At 44.4% G+C, this 27,226-nt stretch overlaps 1 protein-coding gene across 1 annotated transcript in view; it reads left to right on the top strand.

The window, feature by feature from the left end:
* COL6A1 (collagen type VI alpha 1 chain) overlaps positions 1–27,226 on the top strand; it is a 53,228-nt gene that overhangs the window by 5,278 nt on the left and 20,724 nt on the right. The window contains exons 3-19 of the mRNA XM_053362548.1: positions 818–1,018; positions 5,081–5,240; positions 7,667–7,780; positions 7,875–7,895; positions 9,214–9,234; positions 9,329–9,373; positions 11,345–11,398; positions 13,751–13,795; positions 13,897–13,923; positions 14,723–14,749; positions 14,860–14,904; positions 15,567–15,620; positions 16,505–16,567; positions 18,448–18,510; positions 19,985–20,038; positions 20,122–20,157; positions 21,379–21,441. Of these exons, the coding sequence (XP_053218523.1) occupies positions 818–1,018; positions 5,081–5,240; positions 7,667–7,780; positions 7,875–7,895; positions 9,214–9,234; positions 9,329–9,373; positions 11,345–11,398; positions 13,751–13,795; positions 13,897–13,923; positions 14,723–14,749; positions 14,860–14,904; positions 15,567–15,620; positions 16,505–16,567; positions 18,448–18,510; positions 19,985–20,038; positions 20,122–20,157; positions 21,379–21,441 (1,093 nt within the window). The remainder of the gene's footprint in view (positions 1–817; positions 1,019–5,080; positions 5,241–7,666; positions 7,781–7,874; positions 7,896–9,213; positions 9,235–9,328; positions 9,374–11,344; positions 11,399–13,750; positions 13,796–13,896; positions 13,924–14,722; positions 14,750–14,859; positions 14,905–15,566; positions 15,621–16,504; positions 16,568–18,447; positions 18,511–19,984; positions 20,039–20,121; positions 20,158–21,378; positions 21,442–27,226) is intronic.

Raw genomic sequence — 27,226 nt, 5'->3', positions numbered from 1 at the left:
CTGAGATGTCTGGGTATAGGGCGGCATATAAATTCAAATAACCACAACCCCACACCTGCAAGCAGCAGCCTTATGTGCCTCATGGCAAGAGACAGAATCATGCAGCCTCTCATTTCTGGTATGTAAGTCAACAACAACAACAACAACAACAACAGCAACAACAACAGGAAGGAAGGAAGGAAGGAAGGAAGGAAGGAAGGAAGGAAGGGGAGCAACAGCAGACACCATCCGTCCATCCTGCTCCCAGGGCATCCTGGGACACTTGGCAGCCCATCCGGTATTGCCACCTGAGGTGAAATGGAAAGGTGCTGTTCCCCTGCAAGATCTTGGAGTGGATCTGCGAGCCACTTCTGCTCCTCCTTGCTTCTCTGGTGGCAGCAGGAGGCTGCCCCAGTCCACCTCATGGGTGGGCCGGACCAGCTGGTACAGGATGCTGTGGGGAGAAGAAGAAGAGAAGAGTTTGGATTTGATATCCTGCTTTATCACTACCCGAAGGAGACTCAAAGTGACTAACAATCTCCTTTCCCTTCCTCCCCCACAACAAACACTCTGTGAGGTGAGTGAGGCTGAGAGACTTCAGAGAAGCGTGACTGGCCCAAGGTCACCCAGAAGCTGCATGTGGAGGAGCAGGGAATCGAACCCGGTTCACCAGATTACGAGTCTACCGCTCCTAACCACTACACCACACTGGCTCTCACAGATGGAGCTTTCACAGATGTACATTGTGACATATGTCTATTTATACACTATAAACAGATAGAAATAAAAAATATGCAAGGGGCACCAAAGCTAAGGAGGTGGTTCTCTTTCTTTATAGATACTATCGGTGCGACCGGAATCTTGTGTGGAATGCGGGAGCCTTGCACTACAGTGATGAAGTCCAGCTGATCAAGGAGCTCAGCCGGATGCCTGCAGGGAGAGCAGACCTGAAGAACAGGGTCTCCTCCGTGGTGTCTATTGGCAAAGGCACCTACACAGACTGTGCCATCAAGAGGGGGATTGAAGAGCTGCTCATCGGGTAAGTGGGAACGCTAATTTTCTCATTCCTTCAACGGAGGAAAGGAAAAGTGGGAGGAAGACGGGGTACCTGGGCCCTTTCCGGTGGACTGTAGTATTGGTGGCTTGGCAGCTGGTCCCTGATGCCACAGCAGCCCGTTCATATACACCTATCAATTTCACTAGGCAAAAATATTGAACCCTGTGATAAATCGTTTGGATTTTGGTGCAGAATTTGAAACCAAATTTGTTGCCGTGTGGAGAAACCCCTTGGAAACAGGAGGTTTGTTTTAGATGTGTGCTTTTGTGGGCCTATACTAATTTGCTCTTCAGACTTTCTGCTCTTTCTTATTGATGTGATTTCCCACACACTTGACGTGCATCAGTGTCGCACACACAGGAACAAATGCACGCACTATCATGCACGTTTGAGCAGGGCTACGCCCAAGAGCAACTACCCAGCTTGAATGCGTGTGAACAGCACCAAGACAACCTAGCCTGAAGAGGGTTCCCTCTGGATTAAGGCTCTGAGATCGTCCCCTAACATGTCCTTCCCCATCCCCCAATGGTACATCCTTTGGTGAGCCAAACCAGCTGCTCTGTGCCTCTCCCTGTCCCTGCACAAATCCAAGCAGCAGAACTTTGCAGAGCCCTGACAGGGGACGTTTTCTTTTTAGGGTGGGGTACTGCCAAGCATTGGGAAATGCTGCAAATAGTATCCTTCTCCACCAGGGGCTCTTGGGCTGGTCGACTGGGATGAGCATGCTCTGCCTTGGCTCTCTGAGGCTTTGCTGTCTCCATCCCCTTTCACATAGTTGTTTGGGTTGGGGAAGGAAGAGGTGGGGCAGTGGCAGGTGTTTTGCCCTTTACACCAAGAGCTCACAGCAACCTGAGCCTTTGCAGCGGGGTGTGTGTGAGAGAGCAGACACACAGTGACAAGGCTCTTTCCCATCAAATCAGTATCCTCCATCCCAGCAAAATAGTTTAATAAGAAGCACTCAGGTAAATTTATTGCACCGTGGGGAAGAAGCTGTCACACAAGTCTCTCTCTCTCTCTCTCTCTCTCTCTCTCTCTCTCTCTCTCTCTGTGTGTGTGTGTGTGTGTGTAGGGCTGGTTAAAGGGTGGCAAGGGACATTTGGCTTGGTCCTCAAGTTCAAAGGGGGGCTCATTAATTATTTGGTATTTGATAAGCTTCACAAGTTGTTTTTATGCACATTGGACCAACATGTGACAGCTTGGAACTGCAAAGTTAAGCTGCTCTAAGAGATGCAATTTGGTAACATACATCTTGGGGGTTAAGTGATATAGCTTTGATTGTATTAAAGAGTTTAAATCGTTTATGACTTGTCTCTCCCTATACATTGGCTGTGGCGTAAACCCCTCCACTCTTCTTTACTAAGGACTCTGTGGCGGGGGGGGGCACTCTGTGAACCAAAGTGGTGGCTTGGAGTCGGAGTCAGGTTTATCTGCCTCTTGCTCTCTTCTCTTCTTTTCTGAGGATGTTTGGGGGGGGGGTCAGCATACTTGGTTGCCCAGAAGGCCTTTTGAAGAGGAGGGGAGCAGCAATGCAGGCCATTTTCCCTCTCCCTTCCCCTCATTGCCTCAAAGGTCTTTTGAAAAAGGGGAGGGGGATAAGTGAGGCCCCCGCCAAGGCTTCGAGGCCTGTATTTGCTCTGGATTGCTTTGGGGGACCCCTCACCTATGACCTCGAATCCAAAGCCATGCTGGGGGGACACACCAAAGTTTCAATCCTCGCAATGACTTGCACTGACAAACCAAAACGGCCACGACTTTCTGCCCCCGTTCCCCACAAAGATGCACAAAGGCACAACAGGAATTGTTCCAAAATTGCTGCTCCTGTTTTTGTTGGTCTCATCCGCTCAGTCTGCCAGAGCCTCTTTCGCAGGCAGGGGATAGACAAGTCCCTAACGCACTGAGGGTTTGAGGCCCATCGGCTGCCCTCACCTGGTTTAGCTGGTCAGGGGAAGCTGTTCTTGGGGGGCGGCCACTGTCCCAGGTGGACAGCTTCTAGGAGCCACAGGTGAGAACTGAGTGCATGATGGGGACCAAAGATGGGTCAATTACCAAAGAAAGAGCAGGACACGTCCCCCACCATAGATATTACCCCACCCCTAAGACCTCATGCAATAAGAATAATAATTTAAGGTGCTCACACCCACTTGGAGAGTTTAGCCCTCCCTTTGTCACCTGGGGTGCTTGGAGCATGGCAGGCAAACCTGGAGACTTCAGGTTAGTCCTGGGGGTCTGGCAACCCTCTTGAAAGTGCATTCCTAACCTCCTCCACTCAGAATTAAGTCCTATTAAGTTGGGTGGAGCTTACTCCCAGGTACTTGGGGTAAGGAACACAGCCTAACTAGGCAGGAATCTGAGGCATTTCCACTGTGCAGCTCTCTCCCCTTCAGTCTGTGCGTTTAGTTCTCAGGCTTTCTGTCACGAGGAGCATGTGTCTTTCTTCATCTGACGTGGAAGCAGGGAAAGAAGCAGCTTTTGGTTGCTGAATGGGAGGACTTGTATTATATTATATTGTATTGTGTTCACTCATCATTTTCAATTTTCATTATGAGTAGGGGTTTCAAATGTTGAAAGTGGCCTGGACCTCTCTGGACTCTGAGAGGACCTGTGGGTGTTAATGTGTGGGGGGATTTTTTTCCCTCTAACTAAAAAAAAAGTTAGTTTGATACTAGAACAAAATGCACTCCTTATTTACTTTGAAGAGTTTATTTAAGTCATAGAATTTGCACTTTCTGATCACAATATTCACAGTTAGATTTATTATTGCTTGCTTATTTCCTTCATTGTTTACATTTACCCCTCATTCTGTAGGGTGTTGAACGCACACAACAAAATCATAAGCTATTTAATTTAAACATCATTACAAATTGCATCGAATCAATAAAAAACAGTTCAGCCACATTTTCAAAAATAGTGAGACTCATTTACAGACCCCCCCCCAAATGCCTGTGTGAACAAATGTGCTTTGGGTATGTTTAGCCTGGAAAAGAGGAGATTGAGAGGAGATAAGAGATCCATCTTCAAATATATCAAGGGCTGTTACATGGAAGAAGGAGCCAGCTTGTTTTCTCCTGCTCCAGGGGGGTAGGAACTGAACCAATGGTTTAAAATGACAAGAAAGGAGATTCTGAATAAATATATGGAAAAACTGTTTGACAGTGGAACAGTCTCTTCAGGGAGGTTGTGGACTCTCCTTCTTTGGAGGTTGAGAATACACACCAGGAGGGGGGGGGGATGCTATAAATAAGTCAGAAATTAAATTGTTATAACAAAAGGGGAAAAAAGGCTATGGAAAAGCACTTAGAAATTTTTTTTGCTCTCTGGTGCCATCTGGTGTTGCATGTTTATAACACATTCAAAATGCTGTTTCTTGACTAATATAGCTGAGTCCTGAGTTGAGGTTCCTGCCTTGCAGGGGGTTAGACTGCATGACCCTTGGGGTCCCTTCCAACTCTACAATTCTATGATTCTATGATAAACGTCCTCGGTCCAGTATATCTGAAGGAGCGTCTCCACCCCCATCGTTCTACCCAGACACTGAGGTCCAGCACCGAGGGCCTTCTGGCGGTTCCCTCACTGTGAGAAGCCAAGTTACAGGGAACCAGGCAGAGGGCCTTCTCGGTAGTGGCGCCCGCACTGTGGAACGCCCTCCCACCAGATGTCAAAGAGGACAACAACTATCTGACTTTTAGAAGACATCTGAAGGCAGCCCTGTTTAGGGAAGCTTTTAATGTTTGATGTATCACAGTATTTTAATATTCTTTTGGAAGCCGCCCAGAGTGGTTGGGGAAGCCCAGACAGATGGGCTGGGTATAAATAATAAATTATTATTATATTATTATTAATGTGTTTTGTTACATTTCTAGCATATTGCTTGTTGAGTAGGGTTCATCGGCAAATGCAAACCTATATATCTTTCTGTAATTAGACATTACAATTGGTACAGCAGGTGGCTATGCCAGTGCAAGCATTTAGGACTGGTGCTCTGGAGTTCTCATATTATAGAGACAGTATGGCGGCACTAGTGGGTTTGATTTCTTCCCCCTGCAGAGGATCTCATAAGAATGAAAATAAATACCTGATTGTGGTGACAGATGGACACCCCTTGGAAGGCTACAAAGAGCCCTGTGGCGGATTGGAAGATGCTGCAGCTGAAGCGAAACATCTGGGGATCAAAGTGTTCTCCATTGCCATATCTCCAGACCATCTGGTATGAAATGCACACACACGGATGCTATTAGAGCAATTGCTGCCCATAAATAGAGAGAATCAAAGCAGAAACAGGATATTACTTAGCAAATCTGATTGATCCTTTGGCTCACAACATCCCTACCATGACCTGGAAGATAGGCGAAAGGCCTCTCTCTAAACCTTGGATTTTAATAATCTCTGAGGCATTGCTAGATCTCCATGGAAATACAGTATTTCCAGAAATTATTCTGTTCTACCACTGATGCCAGGGCTAAGGAAGAGGAAGAAAGCTAAGTCCACAATTCCACACCCATTTCCTCTCTCCACCAATTTGTATGTGTGAAAAGGCTTTTATTAGAGGTCATTTTTGCCTGTAATGCAGGCGAGGAAAAGGTGACAGCTACGTAAGGTGAGTCAAAACCAGCAACTACTACTAAGAAGTTATGGACAAGTATCAAGCCTTGAACAACCACTTTGTGCATTGGCAGTGATCAACCAGTCTCTTCGGGTTAGGAAACCATGAGTAAAGTCTCAGTATGTCCAGATCTGGAAGAAGAGTGAGTCAAAACCTTCCTGCTAGATAGTCCTAGAACATGCTCTTCGTCTCAGCTATGATCTGAAGTTTGTTTTAGTTCACCTCAGGGTTGAAATCTGGCTCCCTGAAGGAACATAATTTTCTCAAAGAGCTCCACATCACCCCTATCAGATCACAGCACCTGCCAAACATTACTGTCAGATTTTTGTTTACAATCAGCTTCAGTGGACATGCTCAAGTGCCCCCCATTATTTTTTTTAAATAATTTTTATTAACTGGCCAATCACATCAAATTAAATCATATCACATAAATTCCGAATTACATAGCCGAATTTTAAATTTTGTTGGGGGGACCCATATTTCAAGATCCGAAGGGGAATTCTGATCATCTTCTTGCTGCTACGTTAATGTCCAAATCAGTCCAAACAGAGTTCATAATTCTATCCCATCTTATCTTGTTTCCACATCACATCTTGTTCATATATTTTCTCTTTTTTCTTTATGATCTCTTCTGATAGTCTCCTTAAGCCGATAAACACCAATAGTAATAATAGTCCTGTGTGAATTTTCCATTCTTCCAATCCTCAAATCGAGATGGTTTCCATATATCATCTCCTTCATAGATAACATCACTCTTTCTATCGTAGTCTCGTAAAACTGCCGCTCTTAAGTCCCACTGAGGAGTTTAACCCACAATATATAAACAACTCTATTTCTCTCTTTCTCCTCCCAGACTCAAGACCTCCAACAGAGCTTCCCAATATAGCGACGGCATTTTTAACTGCATCATTCCAAAGCTCTTACACATTCCACGCTCTTCTTTAAAGGTGCTTTGGTTCGAAAGTTTATCTCCACACAGCCTCAAATCCACAGCTTAAGTCCTTAAAACGACATTTCTGACTCGTGCGGGGAGGGGGTTCTTGTTTAATCACATAAGGAAAGAAAGGAAAGTTTTTCCCCCTCCCCCATCAGTCATTTGCCGTACCTTGTCTTGGCGTGTCTTCTCATGTTTTATTCTTATCTTGTTTTGTCAGAGATCTCTTCTGTTAGCAGTCTTTACTCCCCCTTCTTTCTTGAAATATGTGCATTCCTTTCATCCAAATTGTTTCTTTTGAAGTTCTTGCAGCTAGTGGCGCGAATCAGGGACGGCGTCCAGGAGTGCCGAAATCACACAGGAGGGCTTTGTGCCTAGTGCCCCCATCCCCACAAATTCGGGGGTGGTATAGGGCACAGCAGGCAAGGGCCGTCCCCCCCCACAATCCTGGGGGGGTTAAGGAGGCTAATTACCCCCATCATAGCCTCCAAATTACCTCGTGTGGGTTGGAGAGATGTTATTGTCAGCCATCTTCCAATGCGCCCCCTAGTGGCCCCCCGAAGTGCCCTCCATTAATAAATTCCTCCCGTTTCCCTGTAAATTATTTTGCCAAAAAGTAAAGAATTGGTTTCAACAAACTTTGCCCACATCCAAGAGAAAATAATTCAGTTAAAATGTGTTATATTACATGTACATTTTGTCTGCAGTATTCCTGCAGTTTATGTCATGAAAGCAAGACTCTTGACTATAGATAGGGCTGGCAGATGGTGCCTAAACAGCCTTGATCCAGCATTTCTGGCTCTTGAGTCCTTCCAATGGTGCTTGCCCAGCCAGCTCCCCTGTATGGTTTGTAGGTAGCTTATAACCAGCCTACTCTTAGACAACGACTTTTAGAGATTGTGATTGCATTGTAAGCTTCATGTGACTACAGTTATCTCCTAGCTTTCTGTAGCGAGTTTCTTCATTGCAGTGTCATCCGATGAACAGAATTACATCAGTTCAGCAGCCCCAAGGAACTTAGATTTGGGTGAGAAAGTAGCATTCCTTCCAAATCTCCCAGTTTCTCATTTCTGCCCGTGTGCTTCTTTTGTCCTAGGAATCTCGGCTCGGTGTGATTGCCACAGACCATTCCTATCGTGAGAATTTCACAGCAACTGGACGTCCAGCACGTGATATTGACAACACAATTGACAAAATCACTGCTAGAATTGTGGGTATCCGTCTTCCCTCTCTGTTTGTTCCGAGTCAAATACATTGAACCATGTTGTGCCTCATATGACTTCTTTGTTGTTTATTTATTTCAGACGGAGACAGTGGAGCAAGAGGTAAGCTGTTTTTCCACCAAGGAATAATTTCTGACTTTTACAATTTCCCTGTATGTTTCCATCATTTATTCTCCAGTAGAACTTCGGCTTGCAGGGCAAATGTAAACCTGAGACCCAGGATTCTCTTTTTCCATTGCCTGTGTGTCAGAAAAAGGAAATTATTTTGCTCACAGAATATCTACCATTCATATTCTCCTGTCCACATCACAGAGGAAGATGTAGCACTGCAGTAGCTGAGCTAGTGGCCTGCTGGAAATAAATTGTCACCCCTGTGCTCCTCCCCATGTCCTCCTCCTGCTGTGCTGCCATGGGCTAAGCCATGCTTTGGCTTAGCTTGTTGACCAAAAACCTGCTTACAGCTTGTGGTTTGTCTGGAGCAAGACAAAGCATGAGCTATAGTTTGGAGAACACATTAAGCCAAACAATGGCTTAGTTCTCAGCAGCAGGAGAACCAGGGAAGGAGGTCAGTGGCCACTATCTCCTCCCTGGGAAGCCTCCTGCTTGTGCATTCTCAATGAGTCAGAGTTTGGCTTAGCATTTCATGCCAAGCAGAAACACTTTACTGGGCCAGTACATTAGCTTCTTAAAAGCTAATTATATGGTGGCTGAAACAACCTAAAGCTTCCTCTCCTCTCTACTTCCCTGCATTTTGGGGCAATCGTGGGGAGTGATAACATGAGATTCCTGTGTAGGTGGAAGTTATAGATGACTATCTATAACAAAGTTTCTGCTTCCAGACAGGCATCTGGTCATCCCTTTCCACCCTAAAGTACCCACCAACTGGAGCATAATGGAGAGGAACCCTTGGTCCAAGCTGAGGCTGCTTGTCAGTATGGAAGGGTTTTGAGGAGAAAGGCCTAAAGGACGGACTGCATTATTCAAGGAGCTAAATAGACTCATGTGCAGTTGTAACATGCAAATGCATTGCATGCTTTGCAGGAAAAAGTCACACGCAAATAGGCCCTTTTATTCCATTTAAAGTGACATTTGTTTCAGATTTGCCAACATTTTGGTGTATAGTCAAGCAATGGAACTTTGCTGGGTCTTTTAGTGTGGTCTTTTGCTTCAGTTTACCAGTCTTGGTACTCAGTAGATTAGTTTGCCATCTATCACATGGAAGCCTATGGCACATCTCTAACTCCCCTAGAGCTGACCAAAGCAAACCTTGGGGGATATGTTAAACTGTAGTTCATTGCATAAACATGAATAAATGGTTTTTCTGCTAGATTAGTAGAGAAAGAGTGCGTGTTCTGTGAAATTTGTTTCCCAGTGAGTCCTTTGCTCTTCCTCTAATGGTATACTTTCTCTTTCTTGGCAGTGCTGCTCATATGAATGCCAGGTGAGTGTCTATCTAGTAATATAAATTAAATTTAATGTCAAAATGGTCCCATTTCTCTGTTCAAATCACGAACTCTTCACTGTTCTTTTTGCAGCCTGCTCGAGGACCCCCGGGACCATTAGGGGATCCAGGATATGAGGTTGGTATTTTACTCAATTTGTCACACCTATAAGGCTGAATGTGGAAAATCTAACAAGTTTTGAGGAATACACTGCCACTGGTGGGACAAGGAGACTGACAGTGGCAAAAACATGTGACATTTGCAAGGTATTCCACCCTTCCAGTTTTTCAGCCAGTGACACAACCGCCTTTGTCTACTGCTAGTCAATGCCAGGTGAGTAAATGGGAAAATAGAAGCCAGCCAGGATTTAATCCTGAATGAGCTTAAAGGTGCTGCTGGATCTAGCACCACACTGGGTGTGCACTGATAGCTGGAGTGCACTTTAATAGCTTAGATTTGCCAGCTGCAACTTTTCCTGGAAAGAAATTACTTAGCCACAGTGATTCTTGCCTTATTCACATCTGGATTAGTCCACTGAAATGAGCTCCTTGAAAAGCAATAAGAAACACCACTTAGTTCCAAATTCATCTGCTTGAGGGTTGCCTGGTGCAAGCTGTGTGCAGAATGCAGTCCCAATTTTGCAGTAGCTTAACTGCCTTCTGGTTTGCTTCCAGGCAATATTTAAAGGGATGACTTGAATCGCCAGAGCTCTAAGTGGGATGGACCCAGGATACTTTAAGAAATAAGAGCTGTCTTCTCCCATAAGAACTTACCAATGTGATGAGATCTTCCTTAGGAGTCCTATTTCATATGCTTCCATTGTCCAAAGTACAAGGGGTGAAAGGTGTACATGTGAGCTTGCAGAAGAACCAAAGAACACAGCATAAATTTCAAAGGGTGTTTTTTTAAAATTTGTTTCTACTGAAGATATTTTTGTGATACAAAGCAAGCAAATAAGTGTACATGTAACATGTACACTTTCATAGTCTTTTTCACAGCTCATTTACATTCTGTATGAAACACTATTGTCCCAGACACTGGGGGGAAAGAGGAAGAGGAGACATACCTCCACATGTGGTGGGAGTGCCCCAAAGTTCAATCCTGTTGGATATCAGTGCTGCTGGAAATCTCCACAGGGTGTATCTTTTTTTTTAAAAAAAAACTATATTATTATGATAACCTTTGTAGTTTAAATTGTAGTGTGGAGACTTTTAAATTAAAAGCAGGTTGCAAATACTTTAATTAATAAATGCTATGACACGAGTGGCGCTGTGGGTTAAACCACAGAGCCTAGGACTTGCCGATCAGAAGGTCAGCAGTTCGAATCCCCACAACGGGGTGAGCTCCCGTTGCTCGGTCCCTGCTCCTGCCAACCTAAGAGTTCAAAAGCATGTCAAAGTGCAAGCAGATAAATAGGTACCGCTCCAGCGGGAAGGTAAACGGCGTTTCCGTGCGCTGCTCTGGTTTTGCCAGAAGTGGCTTAGTCATGCGGGCCACATGACCCAGAAGCTGTATGCCAGCTCTCTCGGCCAATAAAGCAAGATGAGCGCCGCAACCCCAGAGTCGTCCGCAACTGGACCTAATGGTCAGGGGTCCCTTTACCTTTACCTATGTTGTGGTGATGTCTGTTATTTGTCTAATGTTGTTGTTAAGTGTAATTTAGACTTTCTTCTGTGTTGCAAAGGACCAACTACTTAAAGCTGCCTTTTGAAAATGTCTGCAGTGTGGCAGATTTTTTAAAAAAACAAACAGATTTACAAGAACAACGTGGTGGTGGCTTCACCAATTAAATGGGCTCTTGGAAGGAAACTCATCTCATTCACAAATCTGAGGGTATTCTTGGTCCCCCATACACACTTCCCCCCACCCCATGCATTTGTATAGAACTGTAGAGTTGGAAGGTATCCCAAGGGTCTCCTAGTCCACATAGCTGTCAACTTTTCCCTTTTCTTGCAAGGAATCCTATTCAAAATAAGGGAATTTCCCTTTAAAAAAGGGAAACGTTGACAGCTATGCCTAGTCCAACCTCCTGCAGTGCAGGAATCCTAGTCTATGGAACTGAATGTAAAATAAAAATTGTGTCTCATGTTTACTTCTGTTTTGTTTCAGGGAGAAAGGGGGAAACCTGGCCTTCCTGGTGAAAAAGGAGATGCTGGAGAACCAGTAAGTTGCTGTTATTTGACTGGGAAATAATCAAGTAAAATAAAACTTTGTTTAGGGAAACCTATTGAGAAACCTTCTCTGGGTGCTGTGAAGGCTGATTCATGCTATTTACACATTTGTTCAGATGACCACCATAATTTATTTTTAAAATTTTTAAATCTGAAGATCACAGGGCAATTTGCAACATAAAAATACAAAATAAGAACACAAATTATGAAGCAAGATTATGAAGGGAAGATTTATTTATAAAAATCAAAGGCCCTCATTTGTCATTGCATCTTCTGTAGCAATGCCCTTGCATACCCTTCTGAAGGTCGCTGAATGGAGCCCAGGCAGGTAAAAATGCAAGCACCAAGAACACTTCAAGCGAGAGACTGTACACAAGTGTTTATATGCTAATGTTAGAAGCCTCTGAGCCAAGAAGGGTGAAGTGAAGTGCACTGATATATTGCATAAATGAAACCTGGTGGAATGGAGAGAACCAGTGGGACATAGCTAACTCAGTATATAAGCTCTACAGGAAGGGCAGAGAAGGATGTACCAGAGGTGGTGTCGCTCTGTACATCAAAGGGAGCACTAAGGCCAGCAAGCTAGATATCCCAAGAGAGGAAGACTGCTCCACAGAATCCTTGTGGGTGGTGATATTGACGATCCGTGAGTGAAGCGATTTCCCCTGACCCTGGGGGGAGTTTACAAAGCTAATTACCCTCAGTCATCTTTGTTTATTCCTTTGCCAGTGGTCTCCGGTTGCCGTGGGAGCTACTCCATTAAGGCAAACGGATCCGGAAGCCTCAACCCAGAACCTCACCTTAAGTGGGGCCTAGCATGAGACAGCCAGACTTGAGAACCATTGGTGGGTCTTCCCCTCTGCTGTTCCCTGGCACTCATGAGGGTTTCTCTGCCCATTAAGTAAGATTAGCAAGAGACCTCAACCAGGCTTAGGCTACATTCAGTCACCCCACCCCTATATTTCCAGCCCTTTAACTTACATCTCTTTTTTGCCAGGTGTTGGCCAAGAAGCCAACAGTAACATATTCTACCCTCAGATTTATTTATTTGTTGCCTGCCTTTGGGGATCCACCTCTTTCAAAATACAAACAAGGCAGCGTTATTCAGTCCTCTTTGGGATACAATTTGCTAACAGGGTGGAGTGTGTGTGTGTGTGTGTGTGTGTGTGTGTGTGTGTGTGTGTATTCCTTGTTCCCTCCTCTATAAAAACCAAACCAAACCTGGGTACTTTTAGTTTGGGAGGTGGCAAGTTTCTCCCACATCTCCAAAGGGATGGTTACTCATATTGTTTGTTTTGAGTTTGGAAGATCAGGAAACAGCACTTCATTCATTTAAAATTTTTCCTTTGGTTTTATTTTCATGCACTCATTAGGTAGGGGTTTTTTCCTTGGGTTTTCATTCTGATTTTAGTGGGGAGATTGAATGCCTTCCCTGGCTGTCCAGAAAACTAATTATATTTCCATCAGCCAGTTAACCAGTTAGAGGTTTGGGGGCATGATCAGAGCTGCAGACCCACAAGAGCTTCCCCTTCTCATCCACGAAGGGAGAAACATCCCAGGAAAAGAAGTTCTCTTTCACAAAGCTTTTAGAGTTGGCTGACTGCTGGTTTTATAAGCCAGACTGCTGTTGGCATTTTTATTCACTCAGCTGTTTGGACTGTATGTAATGAGTGTTGCTTTTCTTTTAGTTTCCTTTGTAGCTAATCACCTTGTGGATCGAAAGTGGGGTACAAATAGTTTCATGTATTTAAACAGTAAATTAAATACACTGGGAGTCATCAAGTGAAGACAGGATTCTAAAGGAAGTTTGAATGCCTCCTTTCTATATCCCTGGGCCTTCATTTTCTGAGCAAAGAATGTGTGTTGCAACATACTTTCACCACAGTTAGGGCTCGTTTACATTCCGCTTCTTCCGTGCCTAGAGACCACGGGGCTGGGTGCCTTTCCACTTGTCCCATGCTTTCTAGGGATGAATCGAAGTGGTTTTGCCTTTGCACTGCTGGTTTCCCTGGGAAAACCCGTTCTAGTGCTGAATTGGAGTAAATGTCAATCTACAAAAACCCAACTGATGTTTGCTTCAAATTCAGCAGCAAAGGTTGGGTTTTCCCAGGCGAAAATGGTGGGATGAACCCTTAGAATGGCTGCTTATCTTCACCCACAATGGCATACACAGAGTACATTAAAAGTTATAGAATGCTATTAATGTACAATCTTTCGTGTCCTGCCCATAATAGTAAAATTGCTTTTGCTTAAAAAATTTCAGATACTAGTGCATATGACAACAGATGTCTGATTACTTTGTGCGAAGTGGTTTGTGACTTTTCTTATTATTACTTTATTCTAGGGGAAGCAAGGTGACCCAGGACCCATTGGTTACCAAGGCATGAAGGTATACTGTTGGTTAACGGATTGCTTAATTTGACTTTCTATAGTTAAATTTTGTCTCATTTCTTCATTTTGTAATGTGTTTTTCCCCCTTATCCTCTTTAGGGAGAAAAAGGTACCCGAGGTGACAAGGTGAGTGTGCCATTGATTAACAGTGCAACCCTACAGAAGGCAAAGAGCCTGCTCAATAATATTATAAAAAATCCAAAATGGTCCATCAAGTCCACTCACCCTCATGGTGCCACAGTGTTGCTGGTGTCAAGGACCCGGAGAAGAATCCCAGGATCGGCCTCCTGTCCTGATGGGCGGAGCCAGTGAAAGCCCACGCTGCCTATCAGGAGCCAGATCCTAGCCTGCACCCAAGATTGACGAATGGAGGTGCAGCCTCGGCCAGGGGGTGGATGGAGCTGATGGAGCAGAAGGGCTTCCCTCCCGTCTGTGCCCTGGCCATTTAAACAACCCTTACCTGGAGCTCTTACCTGTTCAGCTTTTACTAGGACCAAAATATCACAAAATAGTAAACACAGTATACAGCACAGTCCTGGCCATGAGCACCCAAATATAAGTAGCAATTTGGGGTTGAATACAAAGGGGTTTGTTTTGCTTTTTGACAGAACCAAAACAGTTAAATTATACTTTTGTTGGCTATAGATATGTCAGTGGTGATGGGTGGGAACTGAAATATTTTGTAAGTTTCCACTTACCCATCTTTTTTTTAATGAGAGAACAATCTCTCCACAGTTAGCGAGGGGATTCCTAGACTGTGGTCTGAGGGCACATGATAAAGATGCCTTGCTGGATTTAAGCAGGTTTGGATCTGATCAATGCCAGGATGAAAAGCTGCCTGGGACCAACTCCTGGTTGGTTAGGTGATCAGTGAGGCACATTTCAGTAGCTGGTACCACAAACTAAATCATCTTCTCATCCACAGGGCTCAAGAGGTGCAAAAGGAGCCAAGGTATGTATTGGGGGTTTTTTTTTGGGGGGGGGGAATGGATGCTACTTGGAAAGTTATGCTGGAGACAAGAAACATTGATTTTACATTTTTGGCATTTTTTCTCCTTTCAGGGGGAGAAAGGCAGGCGTGGCATCGATGGTTTAGATGGCAAGAAGGTATGGTTAATATGCACAGGGCACAATCTCTATGTTTTTCCTAGCAAAGAAACGTACGTAAGTCAGAGCAAATGTGCATGAAAAATATTTGCAACAGGGCCTGAAAAGGCTCATTCCAAGAAAATCACCACTAAATGTGTAATGGTAAGAAGAACAGAGATGCAGAAGGAATAGCCAATGTGATGAGCATCCAAGCGCTTAGAGAGGAAATCACCAAAAGCTTATGCTGGAATGAGCAACTCAGATCTTTTTAGGCTGCACTAAAGCTGTGTACACATTACCAACATAAAACATGGCTGGGTTGTTATTTTGATGGGTTGAGGCACAAGCTGGTTTGTGGGGAAATGCTTCACAACACAGGATGGATTCAGGGCAGATATGGAGTCAGGTTAATGTCATGGACACAACACTTTCCAGACCAGGAGTGGGAGTCCACCGTTTGCAGAGCGGTTGGGGCTGCCTAAGTCTGAAGAACTGTTTGCTGTGTATCAAAGCCAGTTGCTTCCATTATTATTATTTTTAAAAAGCTCACTGATTTAGTTTCTTTGGATAATTTCACTTTCTGTGAATGCTATATAGTAGCCTGTTGCATGCTGCTGGTCACAGGAAGAAGAAAAAACAATGTCAGGTTATCAATCTGGGCAACTTTTCTTTCCTTCCAGGGTGAACAAGGATTTCATGGGTTACCAGGATGCAAAGGATCGCCAGGATTTGATGTACGTAGGTTCAAAATATTAGAACTGGTAGCAGCAGAGATCTGAGTCTCCAATAGTGGATGCAGGTTTTTAGATAGAGGGACATGTTTTATGTGTTTTCATCTTTTGCTGGTCTACTGCAGCTGAGAGGATGAGTATGTGCACCCTCTACTTCTGCACTTGCCTTATTGCCTATCTAGCATATTTTACTTATGTAAGGTAAAGGTAAAGGGACCCCTGACAATTAGGTCCAGTCGGGGCCGACTCTGGGGTTGCGGCGCTCATCTCGCTTTATTGGCCAAGGGAGCCAGCGTACAGCTTCCGGGTCATGTGGCCAGCATGACTAAGCCGCTTCTGGCGAACCAGAGCAGCGCATGGAAACGCCGTTTCCCTTCCCGCCAGAGCGGTACCTATTTATCTACTTGCACTTTGACATGCTTTCAAACTGCTAGGTTGGCAGGAGCAGGGACCGAGCAACGGGAGCTCACGCCGTCGCGGGGATTCGAACCGCCGACGTTCTGATCGGCAAGTCCTAGGCTCTGTGGTTTAACCCACAGCGCCACCCGTGTCCCTTTTATTTATTTATGTATGTAGGTGCTTTTACCTTATGCTAGTCTATGACCATAATAAATATTTGGATTGGATTGGATTGGATATAGGTGCACTCCTAGAGTCAGTGTGAGCAGCAGAATCTCACAAGTGGTGGAGAAAGTGCAACATGGGAAAGTTTGAAATGCAGTGCTGGGAGATTGAAGGAGGCTGTGGCAAGGCATGTACCTGAAGAGGACAGTTAGATCCCAGAGAAAAATCAGGCCCCACCCTTGATGAGGATCATTGCAATATGTTAACATATGTGATTTATCTTTGTTTCCCACATACGCTGATTGCAACTTGGTTTCAAACAGGGCTTACAAGGACCTCCTGGGCCAAAAGGGGATCTAGGTCCATATGGACCCAAAGGAAGAAAGGTGAATAATAATCTGTTTTCTTTTTTATGGCTTGGAGCAGTATAGCTGTCTATTTAGGTCAGGGAACAGTTCTATGCTGAAAGTCAGGTGGAAATTGAACATGAACATTTCACCACACTTGCAGAACAAGGCTTGGGGAAGAGGCCTAGTGAGTTGCACTGTTCCTGGCTGTTGTTTTGCTAGGGCGACTTTGATTGCCTAAAATGATCATGCACCCTTTATCTGTGTGTGTGTGGTTTTTTGTTTTTATTTTTGCAAAAAACAGAAAAGTTTGCAAAAGAAGTGTGATCAACATCATGGTGTTGGAAAACAATCTTATTGCAGCAAAATTTATGTTGTATTGAGGCTTCAAGTTTTCCTAGCGACACCTTTTCAAGAATGCACTTTCCAAAAAAGGAAAATGTTGGTTATCATGAGTTCCTGCACTTTGGAACTCCCTGGCTGTTGAGATCAGGCAGGTGCCTTCACTGTGCTCTTTTCAGCACCCGCTTAAAACATTCCTGTTTAGACAAGCCTACCCAGCTGTTTAAAAAGTTGAGGTAATTTTAATCTGTTTTAATATTTTAACTTGTGTATATTTTAAAGTAGGGTTGTATTTTTTCTTGATTTTACTGTTTTATCTTTTGTAAACTGCATTGAGGGTTTTTTTTAAACAACTAAGCGGTATGTAAATTTTATGAAATAATAAATAAATAAATAAAGCTGTGAAGATGACTTCAGACAGTCACACCTAGTCCCCAAATCTTTACGCTTTCCCCTCACAGGATATTTCCCATACTTTAGTGAAGATTAATAGATTCGAGACATGTGTTTCTTTGGAGCATTTGTGACAAAGAGGGATAAAAAAATTGGTAGTAAGATAACCTTCCACTTTACATGGTGACATTCTGTGTCATCCAAATACCCAAATAATCGCCTACCACAAACTTTGGTCTGGTTGGTTAATGCCAAGGAAGTGGCTCAGAGTAGCTTATATAGTGTTGCAGAAAGATACAGGGACGGTATCTGCGGGATTAAACCATGATACTTTAAGAATGGTTGCATGGAAGGGAACTGTAACACACATGCTTCAATTGCTGCCCCGTTTTGGAGGGACATTTAACACCGTCTCTCTCAAATAAAATGAACTGCTGGAGGACCAATATACTCACTCTGCAAAAATGGGTGTTCTTCTGTCCACTTTTGTGATAACCACTATACCACACTGACTCTCTAAGGTGGCAGGTCTTGAGGTCCTGTATACACACTGGTCACCAACCTACATAAGGGATTAGAGCCAAGTTATCAAGAATGATCAATCCGGGGGGGTGGGCTTGCATACACTTCCCTTTCCTCTGGTGTTTCCAGGTAGATGGCCACACTTTAAAGCTCTGTGTCCAAATCCCAACCCCACAACTTGAGCTTTCCCTGCTCTTTAAAGCTTAACCAGAGCAAATGGCAGTTTGTGGGAAATGTGAATTTGTGTTTTCTCTGATGGAACACTGAAGAGTGCGTTTTTGTGGGGAAAGTTCTGGGGCAAAACAAAAATGTTCAGACACAGGGCTTTTAAGGAGAGACTTATGCCTGAAAGAGTGGGACAAAAGGTAAGTGTGGATAAGCCCAGAATCTAGGTTTCCCAGGATACTTGTGAACAGGACTAGGAAGAAATTCTCCCATCACTGCTCATTACTGAACATTGGTTCTTTCCAGCTTGGAGTCTACTGTTGTTCCTCTGAAAGTTCTTGAACTTTTGATCAAGGCTGGTTCCTGCACTCTGGGGCAGATCAAAATTATGCACATGCTTACAGATTATAACTTAAAAACTGAACTATTGAATTTAAAATAGTGAGTCATATTTAGTTTCACAATTCTGTTTTGTGTCTGGGTTTATTTCCTTCAAGGGAGAGCCTGGGCTTAGTGGAAGACCAGGCAGGACAGGAAACTCTGGAAGTCCTGGAGATAAGGTAAGGTTGAAGACATGGCCTGTAGACGATCACTCAGTTCTTTTCCATACTACAATGATGTCCTCAATGTCTCTGTTACCTATACACTCTCTTTGCAAGGAGTCAGTTAAGGTGAAAAGGAGCTTGGTGTTCACCATGCTTAGTTTTCCACACAAGTTCATGAAAGAAGAGCCATCTGGCAGTGAAACAACAATCCCTTTGCATTTGAGAAGATCTGTCTTTCTACCCAGCTCTGATATGTGTTCTAAATGTCTATGGAGTCAGCGTAGTCAGGTACCTGCTGAGACCCATGGCTCAGCTCAAGTATATTTCTGCCTGGGGCCCATTGGCTTCTGCTGTTCCCTGTTGCTGCCCAAAGGTGACGGTTGGCCAGAGAGCAAGCAGGGGTAATGAGAAAGGGGAGAAGTTGCCTTGCTCTTCTCCCTCCCTCTGAGATATTATGAAGATTGGGACCCTGGGCCCTAAAATGGTAGGCTGCAAGAGCAGCGAAGACTGGGAGGGAGAGCAGCATTGACATCTGCCGCCTGCCCACTCAGTTACTTGCAGAGGCCCGGAGAGAAAGGGGCAAGGGCCATCTTGCCTGAAAACCTTTAATTTGGCTTAAGTCGCCTTACTGGCCAAAGTGAGGGCCCAGAGAGAGAGCATGAATTGTTCTCTCTAGAGGAGGCTATGCTTTTATCTTCATATCTCCCGGTATGCCCCAAGGAGAGCCTCAAGGTCCATAAATAGCAACACCCTAGTGGTCCCGGGCCCTAAGGAAGTTAGATTAGCTTCAACCAAAGCCAGGGCCTTTTCAACACTGGCTCCAGCCTGGTGGAACACTCTGCCTCATGAGACCAGAGCCCTGCAGGATCTGATTTCTTTCCGCAGGGCCTGTAAGACAGAGTTGTTCCACCTGGCCTTTGGCTTGGAGCCAATTTGATTCCCTCCCTCTCTTTCTTTTTTCTTTTCCTTTCTCCTCCTGCGATGAGGTTTCAGTATTTTAATGTTGTATTTCAATTTTGTTTTTAAGTTGTATTCATTCAATTTGTTTTTATTATTGCTTGTTAGCCGCCCTGAGCCCGGCCTTGGCTGGGGAGGGCGGGGTATAAATAAAAATTATTATTATTATTATTATTATTATTATTATTATTATTATTATTATAAAATTCAGTAGCAGCCATTTTTCTTCGAGCTTTGGCTTCCAACCTGCTTTCATTTTTCATATGATTCGTCCATATGAAGAAACACCTGAAAGAACAAGACTGTGGAAGATTAGCAACTAAATAAAAGATACCCTCCCAATACACCACTTTTTCAAATTTTGTCTGTGTAAGTGAATATGCCAATTTTGAATGACAACCCCAAAGAAGACAATCTTGTTTTGGCAGATATATCCATTTCTGTTGTTGAGATCAACTCTTTTCATGTGGCGCACAGCTGGAATCCTTTCATTTTAATGTGCTTATTTCTTGCCTCGCATGTGTTTGTTTAGGGACCGCGTGGAGAGTCCGGAGCGCCTGGAGAGAAAGGAGAAATGGGAGATGAGGTAGACATGTAAAAATTCTCCATTGTCTAAATGACCAGATCGCTACACAGATTGGTTTCAACATTTCTTTCCTATTCTTATAGGGAAATCCTGGCCCAGATGGCCCCACAGGAGACAGGGTAAGGCTACTGTTTTCATTACAGGGGAAGTATGCCTGTTGGCTAGAGTAACCAACAATATGAGGACTCGAGGCACCGATTTTGAGTAATCCTCTGAAAACCCAACATAGCAGTAGTTGAGACATGGAGGGCTGATTAAAAGCCATGGGGATGACCTGGCACAGAATGCAGCGACCTGTGAAGTGCTGCAGCAAAGAACCTTCTTCAACTCCTGGCTCCAACCTTGTCACTGGAGGTTCTGGTGGCCTCAGTGGCTAGGAGTGCTTGTTTCCTACTCTGGTAGGTTTGCCAGCTACAGTCCTTTTGGGTCAGGGATTACTTGACCAGAGCACTCTGACAATGTCCAGACTGAACTATTGGAATGTGCTCTGCACAGGGCTGCCCTTGAAGTTGCCACAAAGGTTTCAACTGGTCCAAAATGCAGCAGAGACATTATTGGCTGGGGTTCCATTCAGAATTCACATAATCCCCATTCTAAAACAGCTGCATTGGCTGCCAGTTTGTTTCTGGGCCCAGTTCAAGGTGTTCACATGAATGCTAAAGCCCTCAGTGACCACCTAAGAGATTCTTTCAGGAGCTAAGGGACAGTCTTCGTAGTTTCTTATAGGTTTGGGGGGGTGGCAGAATGGGAGAAGGCATTTTCTGTAACAGCACCTAAGCTGTGGAATTTCCTCCTCTCAAAGGTGAGTGTTGCATAGTTTTTGTCATGTCCTGAAGACACACCTCTTTGACACCTGAGATACAACAGCAACAACAACAATGGCAAAACAATAATAAAGCAGAGGAATGAAAGAAAGCTTTGGCCTGCCACCAGAATGGTCAACAGAGTGCACTCCCAGGGTAAAAGTGTGCACTCCAGGGAAACCACATACAAGATGTCACAACCAAGAATGTCTTCTTCCCTGTTGCTCTGGGCTGCCTGAGGAATTGAGCATTGCCATCATTATTATCTTTTTATGAGGTTGATAAGTCACAGCTGTCCCAGGAGATCTCCCCCTGCCCCCAACATGTTCTCAACTACCTTCTCAATGGGCTTTTGAGGACAAGCTCTTACACTACCTTCCCCACTCAGTTCTGCCAGATGAGAGAAAACCACAACACAGTTGCCTTGTCATGTAGCCATCAGATAACAAAGCTGACTGCTATGGCTGCCAGTCAAATTCATAGCTGAATCTAGTGTACTACAATTTCCTCATCTCTGACATGCTCTTTATCACACAGGGTGCAAATGGAGAAAGAGGGCCACTAGGGAACCCTGGTACCCGTGGACCAAGAGGAGAAAAGGTAAACAAGCAAATCCCGAAATAATATTTCAGTAGAGCTTGTTGTCTTTCCACTCACTGCCTTATTCAATCTCAAGCATGCATGGAAACTGTCCAAGCTGTGCCAGGCAGAGAGATCTGCTATATGCTAGCTGGATTTGTTTTTGTCCTTAAATGGGGCCACTCAAAGTTCTGCGGCAGGCCCTGGCATTTTACCCTGCCCATGAGCAATGTCACAACGATCATGTGCCCTGTTCCTGCCTTGTGGCCTGAAGCAAGTGCAGACCACCACAGCTTTAGCAGCCCTCAATTGCCAGTTCATAAGCTCTGGTCTCCAGCACTGACCTACCGCCTTCCCTCTCCTCCTGCCCGGGCTGCATCAGAGCAAGGTATGAAAAATGTGTGTTTGTTCAGTGCAGGACTTCCTCAAGGGGCCTTGTATCCCTTCCAAGACTGTGCTTCCTACCATACGTGTCGTTGCCCAAATAGCCATAAAACAGCAGGTGGGGTTGAGAAGGGGGAGGGAGCCACTGGCCTGTGGATGCAGCGTGGCCCTCCAGGTCTCTCCGTTTGGCTGCAAGGCCTTTTTCAGGAAAGCACACCCTACTGCCCCACAGCTGGCATCACACATGACGCCAGGTGTAGGGCAGGTAAAGGCAGGGCTCCACAGGAACAACCCAGAGCTTACAGCTTCTGTGCTCTGCTCATCCATCAGCCAACAAGCAGTAGTCTGTCTAGTAGAAGAAAGGCACAAATCTATCTTTAGAGCCGGCAAATGTGGTTGTCATTTGTGATATTCACAAGTTGCACGAGGCATGAAGACGGCTACATAATGTAAAGATTCAAGCAAACTTTGTATGAGATGTGGAATAAAGTGCAAAGCTGTAGAGTGGTTTGGGTCAAACATTGCTGAAGTGCTTGAACATCTAAAAAAAGCCTTTTCCTTTTGCTTCCTAAATTACCCATTTCTATTAAAACCTGTTTATGTACTGAATTTCTTACAGCTCTGTTGGCTTGGAGGATCTGCATGACTCACTGGGGAGTTCCTGGATTGCATTCATATATTGGTGCTAAGCAAACCAAGAACAGCGCAGTTGTAGAGGGGAGGGGAGAATGTGTCTTTTCAGGGAGAGGGTTCAGCTCCTCCATATGAACTGGGCGTAAGTAGGAAAATATTTTATATGTCTGTCCCAAGCTGAATCACCCAACAGGCACATGAGCTGGACAACTTGTAGAGTTTATCTATCCAAAACCAACATGGGCAGTGGCGCAGCTTCTGCCAGGGAGAACGGAAAAATGTTCTGATGCCACTGAGAAAAATTAGTGCTGTTAAATAAAAAAAACTTCAGTAAGCATTGTGCATTTAAATCATAGGTTCCCCTTCATTTCATCTGCTCAAGACCTCCCAGGGGGAAAAAAAAGACATTTTGCATTCTACCATATAAGCCTCAGGTGTTGTCTTTTTCTCTTCCAGCTCACTTGGTCAGTCTGTAAGGTGTCTTTTGAAAACCTTACGGTGAAAATACATCTCTGTAACATTCAACTAACCCCACAGTCAACATTTTGAGCCTAAGCTTCTATTACATCAGTTCATCTGGGCCAATATCAGCCAGAGCATGCTCTGAACTTAATGCTCTGTCTCCGAGCATGGGTTGTTGTAGGTTTTGTAGGGTTTTTTTGAGGGGGGTTGCCCTGGGCTTTCCCACTGAAAATCCATTCTTTAAAGCTGAATCAGATCAAACATCAATTCAGGTTTTCCGCAGATTGGTGCTTGTTCCAATTAAGCTTTAAAGAGGGTTTTCATCGGGAAAGCTCTGGAACAAAAAAAAAAGGATGTGTATGCTCCAACACAGAGCTTTAAATCATGGACCATGCCTGGGAAGAGTGGAGGAGAGGTAAGTGAGGCTAAGCTCTTAGACATCCTCCCAAATAAGGGCTATAGAACGGCAGCCTTAAAGGTCCACCTCCTTTCCTCTGTTAGGGTTGTGCGGTGCAAGAGCTTGTCTTGGACTCTGCCCATTGTGCATGCTTTCGTTTGAGTCGTGTGTCACTGTGTGTCTGGTGTGAAGAAACCTCCTGTCCTAGCTGCAAACAGTTTGCTCTCTGCTGTCATGCACAGTGGAAATGGAGCCCATACAAACATACAAACCCATAAATCAGCTTGATGTGCTGGGCAGGCACAGCAGGAGGAAAGTTCAAGTCTCATCTAAATTTCAGTTTCCTGTTTACATCTCATGTTTTCACAAACAGCAGTTCAACTGTACTTTGTGAACCAGATGTGGATAGATGTGCCAGCAGAGTGCCTTAAATTAGGGCTCTTTGAAAGGGAGGAAAGAGGGGAGCTCCCAAGGTTTAGGCGCTTTCACAAATGCTGATCTTCAGAATTCATTTGAGCCTCTTCCACAGACAGCGAGCGTTCAACAGCCACTCCTCTGCTTACCCCAGCTTCTCTAATTCCATATAAAATGTTGGACAAGTTGCTCATTTCTGTTTGCCAGGCTTTCTCTCTGGAGGGCTGTCCTGAGGCATCAGCATTAAAGTGCTCTGAGCTTAACCCAACCATTATGACTTCTTGCAGGTGTGGAATATGGTGTTCTAGACACTCTATTTCCAAGCAGATTGACAGGAAAGTAGTTTTTCATTGTCATTAGATGCTTATTGTGTTGATTTAGTTACCTAAGAATGGATGTGGGCCTTGAGCCAGATTCATTAGCACAATGAAAAAGAGCATCTGTGCCCCCGCCAGCAGCTCTGCAGGGCAAAAACCAGGAAAGTCAAATACCCATCATACAGGTGTCATCACACACACATGTAAACATTTAAATATAGTTTCTGCATCAGGTTTGGAGCTACACTCTGCAGGCAAAAGACCCAGGATGGGGCATCAATACTGCTGAAGTGTTGCTTGTTTGTTTATAGATCTAAATAAACAATATAAAATAATTGGTTCAGCATCACATTACAAAATGCTTGTAATGCACAGTTAACATGCCTTCCCTCAAGGTTGCACATCTGTTGTAGGCATATCACATTTTTCAAGTACTCACACAACAGCATATTTTCTACAGGAAAAATGTGGTTCTTCTGTAGTACTAGAGCTGGAATTAGGGTAGTAGCCATTCTTAGAAGGCAAAGCTGCTCCCATCCTGGAGGGAAGCAAAACAGAACTTGGTCCCTCCTGCCATTTTGTCTTTTGTGCCTCTCTGGAAGCCTCTTCAGATCAGTCCAGTCTGGTACCTCTCCCCTGCCTGCCTGCCTGCCTGCCCTCTCCTCTCTGCCTGTCAGAGGAAGGAAAAAAGGTTCTTCCTCAGAGTGAGGCATTCTCTGTGAGGTGGTCTAGGCAAGGGCCTGCCAGTTTCTTTTGTTAATTCCTTAAGTTTAGAGAATGCCTAGCCATCCTGGAAAAGCAGCCATGATACAGGAACTCTCCCACAGTGGCTTTCTGTGAGGAAAGACTCCACTTCCCTTCCTCAGAGTGAGTCAGAGAACGGGACAAGGCACAGCACTGCTGTGTTGCCAACAGCAAAAACAATAAAAGTAAGAGAAGCAGGAGAAGGGGCAGCAGTGGGAGGGGCAGTTGGTTTGTTGCCTTCAAGTGGCACCAGATCCGACACTATCCCTGAGCTCAGACTGAGGGAGAAGGTCTGGCCCAAGGCCACCCAGTGAGCTTTGTGACTGGGCTGAAATTGGGCCGGGGTTTCTCTAGTGCTGCCCTTAACTATTGCAAGATGTTAAAAATATATTCTTATGGATGTGATAGGGCAAGGGCAAAAAGCAACCAAATGTTTAGGTGTTATCTTCAAAACAAAATTTTTTTTCCCTTCCAGTAGCACCTTAAAGACCAACTAAGTTAGTTCTTGGTATGAGCTTTCGTGTGCATGCACACTTCTTCAGATACACTGAAACAGAAGTTGCCAGATCCTTCTATATAGTGAGAAGGTGGGGAGGGGTATTACTCAGAAGGGTGGTGGGAATGGGTGATTGGCAGATAGCTGTGATGAGCCTGTTGACGACTCTTAACGACTGCAATAGGTCTTACAGGAAAAAGCAAGGGGTGAGAAGGTGAAAAATGGGTTTGTCATGTATAATGAGATAAGAATCCAATGTCTTTGTTCAGACCAGGTCTCTCCATGGTTTTAAGTTTGGTAATGAGATGCAATTCAGCAGCTTCTCTTTCCAGTCTATTTCTGAAATTCCTTTGTAGTAAAACAGCTACTTTGAGATCTTGTATAGAATGTCCTGGGAGATTGAAGTGTTCTCCTACTGGTTTCTCGGTCTTGTGATTCTTGATGTCCGATTTATGTCCGTTTATTCTTTGGCGTAAGGTTTGGCCTGTTTGTCCAATATAGAGAGCTGAAGGACACTGTTGGCATTTGATGGCATATACAATGTTAGACGATGAGCAATTAAATAGTCCCGAGATGGTATGTGTGATGTTGTTGGGGCCAGTAATGTTGTTGTCCGGGTGTATGTGGCAGCAAAGTTGGCATCTGGGTTTATTGCAGGCTCTGGTGCCAGTGTCCGTGTTACGTCTGGTTGTAGTATTATTGTGGGTTAGGAGTTGTTTAAGATTGGGTGGCTGTCTGTAGGCAATGAAAGGTCTTCCTCCCAGAGCTTGAGAAAGAGAACTATCATTGTCCAGGAGAGGTTGTAGATCTCTGATGATGCGTTGTACTGTTTTAACTTGGGAGCTGTATGTGATGACTAGAGGTGTTCTGTTATTTTCTTTTTTGGGTCTGTCTTGCAACAAGTTCTCTCTGGGTATCTGTCTGGCTCTGTTGATCTGTTGTCTAACTTCATCTGCTGGGTATTTTAGTTCTAAAAAGGTTTGCTGTAGATCTCTTAGGTGAGAGTCTCTGTCTGTAGAATTGGAACAGATACGGCTGTAACGTAGTGCCTGGCTATATACAATGGACTGTTTGGTATGTTTGGGATGGTAGCTAGAGGCATGTAGATATGTTTGTCGGTCAGTTGGTTTACGGTATAAGGTGGTGTCTATGCGCCCATCCTGTATTTTTATAGTAGTGTCCAAAAAATGTATTTCTTGCATAGATTGATTCATTGTTAGGTTGATTGTGGGGTGAAAATCATTGAATTTCTGGTGGAAGGTGTCCAGGGTCTGTTGACCATGTGTCCAGATGATAAAAATATCGTCAATGTATCGCAGGTACAAGAGAGGTTTGAGTGGGTAGGAGTTTAGGAAACGTTGTTCTAAATCTGCCATGAAGATGTTGGCATACTGTGGGGCCATGCGGGTGCCCATTGCTGTGCCGCTGATCTGAAGGAACAGGTCATCACCGAATTTGAAGTTGTTGTGGGTAAGGACAAATTGGCAGAGTTTGGTGGCAAAGTCCGCTGTGGTTTTATCTGAAATGGTGTTCCTTATAGCTTGTAAACCATCGTTGTGTGGGATGTTGGTATACAGAGATTCCACATCCATAGTAGCTAGTATAGTATTGTTGGGAAGATTATTTAAAGATTGTATTTTCCTCAGAAAATCTGTGGTGTCACGTACATAGCTGGGAGCACTGATGGCATATGGTTTCAGAACAGAGTCCATATAACCGGAGACACCCACTGTAATAGTGCCACTACCTGAAATGATGGGGCGTCCTGGATTTCCTGGTTTGTGTATTTTAGGTAGAAGATAGAAAGTTCCTGGTCGAGGTTCTGTTGGTGTGTTGGTGAGGATCTGTTCTTGTATGTGTGGGGGTAGCTCCTTAACAATCTTGTTCAGTTCTTTTTTGTATTCTTGTGTGGGGTCTGAGTCCAATTTTATGTAAAAGGCGGTATTGGAAAGTTGTCTG

This window comes from Podarcis raffonei, chromosome 1 (assembly GCF_027172205.1).
Source record: "Podarcis raffonei isolate rPodRaf1 chromosome 1, rPodRaf1.pri, whole genome shotgun sequence".
Classification (NCBI taxonomy): Eukaryota; Metazoa; Chordata; class Lepidosauria; order Squamata; family Lacertidae; genus Podarcis; species Podarcis raffonei.
The sequence above is the reverse complement of the archived record's forward strand: the minus strand, read 5'-3'. Positions and strand labels throughout refer to the sequence as shown.